Genomic DNA, 9,135 nt, shown 5'->3' on the forward strand with positions numbered 1-9,135 from the left:
GTGAAGCACATTTCTGGTGTCCCCCGCCATGATATTGCTGGAATATTGCTAAAAGTGGCGTAAAACCATACTCACTCACTCACTCTTACTTAACCCATGCAATACTGTCTAGACTTGACGTTATGGCTACCAAGTATTACCTGTTGCCCTCAGTCTCTGATGTTCACATTTTTCTTGACAATTCAATGTCATCTGTAAAATTAAGTCCTGTCATTAGCTGTTTATGATGTGTAGACAGACCCTCAAATCTATGAAGCCATACCATTTACAGACTTCTTACATCATCCCAGCTGTTACCTGTCATTGTTTCATGATCTCTTCCCAAGCATATCAGATTCTTCTGTTTCCTGACAGACATTTAGATGACACCAACATGTTTGATTACAGGTCTGATGTCCTGGGTCAGATACTGCCCATTATAGGGAGAGACTGGTCACAGTCCGGCGTTGCATCCCTCTTCACAAGGATACATAAGAATGGCTACAAGTTTCTGTACCTCTCTGCACGAGCTATAGGCCAGTCCCGTATCACCAAGGACCTGCTGAGAGGCATCAAGCAGGGGGAGCTGGTGCTTCCTGAAGGGCCTCTGCTGCTCAACCCTACATCTCTCATCAGTGCTTTCCATAGGTCAGTATGTTTGGGGCACCTTCAAGAATTTTTCAAATTCTAAAATCTCTCTCTATAAAGCATTGTGGGTTAACAACACCCTCGATGCCCTTGCGTCAGTAAAGAATAGTCACCTTTGAAGATGTTGAAAACACTCAGGTACTGCAAGATGAAATTTTGTTTGTTTGTTTATTTGTTTGTTTGTTTATTTGTTTGTTTGTTTAATGCTGGTAGTAAATGGCTTTTTGATGGGTGTCTGTAAATAATTAAATCAAGTCAAGTCATGAATCATGCACTCACACACTCACACTCATGCTTGCACACACGACTGTACCAATACTGTTGATAGTCATTGTTTGCATGAGAAGGAATTGTTTAGCCCTGTATTTCCTCAATCTTGTATGTGTTTGTTGTAGGGAGGTGATCACCAAGAAGCCAGAAGAGTTCAAGATCAGCTGTTTGAAGGACATTAATGCCCTGTTCACTCGAAGTCCTTTCTATGCTGGGTTTGGCAACAAGATCAATGTAAGCTGATATATGATATTGTCACATGGTCATGATCACATTTGAGATGCACATGATTGTACCTCTACTATATAAAATAGAGATCTTTTCAGCTTAAAATTTTATTTCATTTGTGTGTTCTATGAGTAGTGTAAGAATGTTTGCTGTTTGCTGTCAACTGGACTTGTTCTTCTTTCAGGATGTCTGGGCATACAGAGCTCTCAACATCCCCAACTTCCGTATCTTTACCATCAACCATCGCGGAGAGTTACGCCACGAACTGTCAAACACGTTTCAGTCATCGTAAGTTATTATTCTCAGTTCCTCTGTCCAGCTACACAAATAGCCTCAGATTGTATGTAATGCCTTAAGCTCTTTCTGTCATACCTGTTTATGACTATAAGTAAAAAAAGACTGTCTCCGTGGTCTATTTGATTGAGCATCTGCCCAGAAAGCAAAATGTTGGGGGTGATCCCCTGGCCGCGTCAAACCAAATGACGTTAAAAGATGTTACCCTGCCTCACACTCAGCATTAAGGGGCTGAAACAAGGACTGGTCAGCTCAGTCGGTACAATAGGTCGGATTGGCATGTCCATATTAAACTGCAGCAATGCATCTCAGCGGGCTAGCACTATAACCGGCATAGATCCATACTGGTACAAGCAGCCACACACATATGCATGCATGTTGCTATTTAAGTGCAACAATCTTGAACGCAACAATGTTAAACCCCATTTCACCTCACCTATATATCATGATATATAATAGGACTGAGATTAAGGAACCTTGATTTGTCTGTGCCTGTGTCATTGTTATTTGTTAAAGTTTATATGACATGCTGTTAAGAAATTGACTCTTATAAGTTATTTTTCATATTTTTGTGGTACACAAAGCCAAGGTAATGTTGCTTTAGTTAGTTTTTGTTATCATATTTCAGTTATACCCGTTTGAGTGATGTCGTTGATTACTTCTTCCCCCCTGTGGAGAAGAAGACTCAGGCATGTCTGGAAGAATTCAGCTCTGTGAGTTTCTGGAGGGAACCACTGCCTTCCATTGATCTCGAGCTGATTGATGAAACAAAAGTAGGCAAAGGTGACGGTCGAAAAGTGGAAGCAAAGAAGGAAATCAAGAGATGACCACTTGAGAAAGCACCACTAGCCAGAATGGCCACCCTAGATCAGGTGGACAGCAGGACTCGTCGGTCAGCCAGAGTGTGGACGTTACCACTGCCGTTTATGTCCTAGTGTAATTTATCTTCATCACCTACCCGAGTTTAGTCCCTCGGACATTGTGTAGTCACTTGGTGCTGGTCATCCTGTGTTCTAGAATGAACTCATCGCTTTAGGTCAAGATAAACGGTCACAATGATCCCCATTGTCTCTTTTGAGGAAATAAGGGTGAGATATAGGTAAACCGAGTTTTGTTAAGACACCTCAGGAAGCTCATCGAGGAGAGACAGAGGAAGTGCCTCAGCTCCAGGCTAGCTTCAGGCTATACAAACCTCACTGGGCTCTGCCTTAAAGTCAGTTGAACAAAGAGGAGGTAACTCCCAACATTGTGCAACCAACTACATCCTGATGTCCCTTGATGCAAATCTGAAAAGCCAGGTCACTGAATATTTCCAATACCTTGGCTATCATGCTGACATCCTGAATGTGTTCTTTCACAAATTCTAGTCTTTGATCAGGCATTTACATGGATCGTCAGTGGCAAATTAAGACGTATTCCAGGATATTTACTGATCAAACTGTCTGGTCCAGATTGTTGATATATTGTAGCATTAGGACATGTCACTGCTTGATGTAGAATTGTACACCGTCTATGCAAAGTCACACTTCAAGGCTTGATGGAAACACACTGGACAATCAGTCTACTTGAATATTAGTGACACAATGTTATAGATATGTTGTGAAAGTGATAATGGCATTAACTATAGCTGTATATAGTGTATTCCCAGTGATACAACCTATACCCCCGTGATACAAAATGTGCCAGGCTGTGACAACTAGGCTGTCTCTTCATCTTTCAACAATGATGGGAATGACACCCTTCCCTTAATTAATTACTCATACTAACACACATGGATGATTTACTAATATCACTTTGTAAAATCTTCCATGTTAATCCAGATGGGGGATTCCACCATGACCATTTTTAAAAATGAACTGTTACAAGAGTTACTTCCCTTTATTTGAAGCAGTGGCTGCAACTGTATGAAGCATTCCTATTGGACTGTAGGAGAGTTATCTCCCTTTGCCGGACATATTACCCATATATTCAGTGTGCCCCAGAGTTGAACTAACAGCTGACCAATGTCAATAACAATGCAACCCTGACCAAAACAAAATCTCCAAAGATGACCATCATACCTCATTAGTTATGGTTGGCACTGAAATCTAGTTACCATGGTTACTTACTAAAAAATGAGTGTTGATACCATGACACATGGAGTAACACAACTTAATGATGTAATGACTGCCATGTTTACATTGTAAACTTTGTAAGTCTGTCAGCCCATACGAACAAATAAGTTCAGAAAATGTGACAGCATAATGTCAGCCTAATGAAATCATGCTCTGTATGTTTATGACTTGTATTCATATATGTCAAACAGATGGTTTTTCATATTCAAATCATGATTTTAACTGTCCTAGCCATATTGTACTTACTGTTGAATCTACAATCATTGTTCTTTGTCATAACAAGGAGCACTTAGTGTATGAACATGGAGTATTTGATACACCCAGAGCGACAAGATCGAGAAGCTGTGATGTAATTGGAGTATTGATACGATGAGGCTATAATACTGTATTTTCAGTAACCCGTGTCAAATGTGATATGTTCCATGAGACTGCTCAATGTCTCTCTTAAATGGTACATGGATGATTCAGCATGTCTAAAGCATCCCCTTAAAAACTATCTCCCACGCAGCAGTCAGGGCATGGTAAGACGGTAGTAAGAGTTATCCCCCCTGCAATCAGCATTGTGCTATCTGTGATTGGTGTTACGTCTCATATTGCTCATGCACAAGTCAGCATTTCATCATAGTAGATCTTATTTTTATATACATAAGTATTAGAGGTGTAAAATGTTCCAATAACCAAAGAACTAATAGATGAAGCTGCTGACTGTAGAGATGGTTCCGTGTGATATTGATGTTGATGGAAGCATAGTTAGCTGTATCGGGATGCTACATCTGGGATGATAAGAAGGATAGTAAATATCATGCTTCAGATAAATCACCATCTTCTACTTCATCCTTCTTCATTTCATATTAATTATTTGAAATTACCACTCCTTGTGATAATCGTAATTCAAGAAGCTACTTCATTGGATATTTGGTTAACCATTCACGCATCTCATGATGAAGTAGAAGCGATCATTAGTGAATTAATGCTGCTGCTACTGCTGCTACAATGTCTTGCCAATCTTCTCTCCTGATGTGATACCTTGTCTGATTCATCTGTCTCACGTGGCTGGTACTTCTGTGTACTTATTTAATTCATGCAAAGCAGTACAAGTATTTAATCTTCATCATATTTCAGACTTTCAAGGTAGAATAGGCATACATCTGTGTATGAATCATTGAAGTTTTACTATTGTGTGATCATTACAATTTGCTCCTCAATGATAGGTATTGTGATGGCAGATAATGTGACCTACCCTCAGTGTACATTCAGTGAGAAACAGATGATCTCATTTGTTAACCTTAGGGTTACCCTGGTGAAACTCCATTTTGTCCACATATAGTCTGACCCGTCATTGAGACCCCCCCATGACACCACCACATCATCCAGTGTATATTAGCATCCATCACTTCTATTAATCACACGTTTTTATTTTTATTATACAACCTTGCATTTCTCCTATGGTAGAAATTGACAATATTTTCACCTTCTCTTCTAAGCCTGCTGAGACGAACTTAGCATGTTCAGCAAGAGTATGTTCCTGACAGGATGGTTTTGTATTCCTTAGTCTAATCATATTCACCGCTATATGGAATGGTGTTGTCTAGTGCTATGCTATTACTGTGACGGTTTACGTAGTGTGTGTTTGCTGTTTGTTGATAAATGTGTGTATATGGTGAAACCTCTTTTATCTAGACGACGACTCTGAGTGAATTAGTCTAGAGGAACTAAGTTTCCGATTATTGGGTCAGGGTATGAAGTAGTGTTGCTGTACATATGTAGACTCTCTCGACAAGATTGTCTGGAAGGCGATGTTTCTGGACAAACGAGGTTTCACTATAATGTGATCTGTACATATCGTGTTACTGTATATTAAACTGTCGAGTACACTATCATCTTCATAATACCTACACCTCTGTATTGTGGACAGGACGCCAGGGAGTAGACAGAGGCTGTTTCAGTGCATTTGACTCAAAAATATATTTTACACGTTCTCAAATTGGACTTGGACATTCCTTGATTGTATTTATCGTCTTTGATTCCCCAAAAGATTAGATACTTTCAGAGTCACTGATCAGTTGTTATGGCGCTGTGATATGAGGTGTGCCTGTCCTGTTTGTAGAGGTGTAGGGACATCAGTACGTATGCAGGCTGAGCCTGAGAGCTATCACAGTATTGCAGTTCGGGTAAAATTAGAAAATAATATTTAGAAATGGTGTACATTTCGTGATTACTGACTTGTTGGGAAAGACGACAAAACATGAACATTCTTTATCCTTTCATGACAGCCCAATTGTTTTTTTGTTTTCTGAGTTTACCCTAAACATGCTAAATTTTCTAAATTAAAAATTATATATACAAATTTCAAAAACGTTTTTTTGCTTGTATTTTTTCAATACAAGTTTTAATTTTTCTTCATTTTGGGAAAATTTATGTTGCCACTTGCTACTTTGTTTATTAACCAAGAGAAAAACAAATAAGAAAATATATTGATGTGGCCTAAATGGGAATTCTGTATACCATTTTAGTAATAGTTTGCAAGTATGTGAACTAGCTTGATCATTTAAATGAAGGTCATGGAGTAATCACATTCCTAGGCTCGTGTACCTGCACACGGCGGCTTGTGCACCCTGTGTTGGTGTGCAGTGCTGTGCTCATTGCATGTTGCAGACAGTGCATAATGTCCCCGATTCCTTGGGATGCCGACAGTCTGTGTTCTCCTCTCATCGTGTGTACATGTGATCATCATAAATGTGTTATTGACTATTTTGTTATCAAGTACAACTAGAATTATCTGGTTATGATACTGTTATTTTGTTTCAGCTGATGGTGTATGTTTTATGTACCCACATGAATAAATGAACTATTATGAATTTGGGGTTCTTTTGTTACAATGTGAAAGGAATGATGCAAAGAGATAATTATTGATAAAAGATCCATAAGTGGACTGGATTAAAGCCCCACCCTGACTATAAATAGCCTGCAAGGTGGCGGTGTTCAAATTTTCTGTAGTTTTATCATAGAAAATCGAAACGGTCGTGTTTGACGTCTGCATCCATCACAGTGGGTGGAGTTTATTTAGGGTTGTGCTATAAATAGCAAATCACATGGCCATGTGTATATGTGACACATTCGATGCATTTGTGGAACAGCAGCACAACAACAGTTTCGGTTAATGTATAAACACATGAAGAGTCATCCATAATGTGGAGTACAGGGCTTTAGCATTGTCCTCCAGTAAACATGACATCATAACCTAGGATGAAGTAGAAGCCGTTATGCTGTTTGGATTGTCTGTGGACGCTGAGATTTGAAATAATACACTTGAAGTTTACTTTCCACCATTTTCTTTCCAAAATGTATCGTCATGCATACAGTGAATACTCACAATCTTTCTGTAACAAACATTTGCAATTTATTTGAGTGAGTGAGTTGGGTTTAACACCGCTTTGAACACAGTATTTCCAGTTATATCACAGCGTGTCAGCTTCATGTGGCAGGAAAGCCCGAAGTGATGCAGGTCTTGGACATTTCCCGCTTATGTGAAATCCAAGAGCATGGGTATGGTGCTGATAATTCTAGTAACATAACTGGGGCAAACTATAATTCGAACCCACAATCATTGGTCTCCTGATCTGACTCTGCAATGCAAGTTGAGCCGCTGTGCCCGTGCAAAGTATTTGAAACTGCCTACTGAGAATAATAGAGAAAGTCACTATTTTCATGTCATCTCAAATGTTTGCTTCCATTGTGAACAGTCGATTAAATCAGAGCAACGTTACTGTGATTTGAAACCTCTGTTGACCAATCATAGCATTCTCTAAATTCATGGTAGAACAAAGGATTAATCCATACACAAAGCAACGCTAAGTAGATAAATATATACAAATTTTATTTACAAATGAAAGCACAGTCATTCAGTTTTTACAGTGATTGTACATGTTGGTAATATATATTATGATCTATGACTGCCCTTGCACACATGCAAATATTCACATTGCACAAAGTACTGATAGTACACTTGCCTATATATAACAAGCAAGTGAATATATAACAATATATGGCCTCTAATCATGCACCAGAAAATTAAGATATCATTGTTAAGCTGGTTCAAATTATGTGCTGAAAATACAGGTATGTCCAATTCGGATTCGGTTGGGACCGGTAAAAAAGTCAGGTTTACGTCAGGGTCTGGATTACACAGAGTACAAAAAGTTGGACCGAAGACAACGAAAATCAACAATCATTCATCTTTATTCGCATACACATACATTGTACATCCATCGGATAAAAAGGATTATATGCAGAATTAGCATTGTTCTGTTAGCCGACAATGACTGAACTTACTTCAAAGTCCTGTCCGGTCCAATTTAGACAGCTTCTTTACAATATTAAATTGGTTGTTGGGACCATCATTTTAGTCCAAAGTGTAAAAGTCTGAATCAGTGAGTCGTAGGTCCGTTTGAGCAATGATAATTTATTAAGGACCTTAATGGACTGGAGAAAAATCTGATTTTCACTGAAATCCAAATGTGACAGTCTGATTTGGGCAGAATTCACTGTGTACACGACATGATATTCACAAAGCTTAGTGTGACATCTACAAGTCAAAAATTACTGAAGTCTGGCTGGTATTTTTGAAGTTTGCAAATTGTGAATTAAAAAAACAACAATGAATATACATGCAATCACTATGTTTTGCATATTTGGTAGTAGAATAACAAATCTACATTGTTTGTACAAATGTTCATAGTACTGACTTACAACTGGTTGCAATATGTCATGAGTGAGTGAGTGAACTGTCAGCAATGTTCCAGCTATAATGTAGCTCATAAATCATCAAGTCTTGATTAGACAAACTGTATTAAAGACAATACATATATCCAGTCAAAATTTGCCAATGTTGTGCTTAATACACATATTTGCAAACATTGTCTTTGTGAAAATCTGAAAGATACTAAACCCCAGCCAGACACATTAGCATGATAGGAAAATAATGTTTCATGTTCTTATTAATATGAAAGTTATATGTCATGACATTTAGAGGATCACACTTGTTTCCGCATCAGGCCAAGTGACAACGTGCCCCAGCAACACACTGATGCAGATACTTTGTGCACTATAAGGAAAACAAGCCATTGTCACTTGAATTACATTGTTTATCAAGGGAAATCACTTATAAATACAGGGGCGGTCGGGTAGCCTAGTGGTTAAAGCGTTCGCTCGTCACGCCGATGACCCGTGTTCGATTCCCGACATTGGTACAATGTGTGAAGCCCATTTCTGGTGTCCCCTGCCGTGATATTGCTGGAATATTGCTAAAAGCGGCGTAAAACCATACCCACTCACTCATACTCACTTATAAATACTACTCAAAAGAAGTTAAAGAACACCATTTCACATTTCATATGACATGGGTTGTTAATCATCATGACATGACAAAATTCTTTGGAGTAGTATATATGTATATACACTGCTAAACCTAGAGAGTATAATAATAACTGATGTTGGTGCTGATACAGCTTAAAGCAACACTCACTCACTCACTGACTATGACTGAGGTATACTTAATTTATAACATAAGGCTATGAGGGCTCTAATTTGGTCATACATAAAA

The 9,135-nt window shown here is 38.6% G+C and overlaps 1 protein-coding gene across 2 annotated transcripts in view; it reads left to right on the top strand.

Annotated features, from left to right (window-relative positions):
• Positions 1-6,391, top strand: part of LOC124131681 (phosphatidate phosphatase LPIN3-like) — a 29,936-nt gene extending 23,545 nt beyond the window's left edge. For both annotated transcript variants that reach the window (XM_046495129.2, XM_046495128.2), the window contains exons 13-16: positions 388-627; positions 1,023-1,131; positions 1,310-1,413; positions 2,048-6,391. In XM_046495129.2, coding sequence (XP_046351085.2) covers positions 388-627; positions 1,023-1,131; positions 1,310-1,413; positions 2,048-2,246 — 652 coding nt within the window. In that variant the 3' untranslated portion in view covers positions 2,247-6,391. The remainder of the gene's footprint in view (positions 1-387; positions 628-1,022; positions 1,132-1,309; positions 1,414-2,047) is intronic.
• The last annotated feature ends 2,744 nt before the right edge of the window (positions 6,392-9,135 follow it).

The sequence above is a fragment of the Haliotis rufescens genome, unplaced genomic scaffold (genome assembly GCF_023055435.1).
Source record: "Haliotis rufescens isolate VD_foot unplaced genomic scaffold, xgHalRufe1.0.p SCAF_1, whole genome shotgun sequence".
Lineage (NCBI taxonomy): Eukaryota > Metazoa > Mollusca > Gastropoda > Lepetellida > Haliotidae > Haliotis > Haliotis rufescens.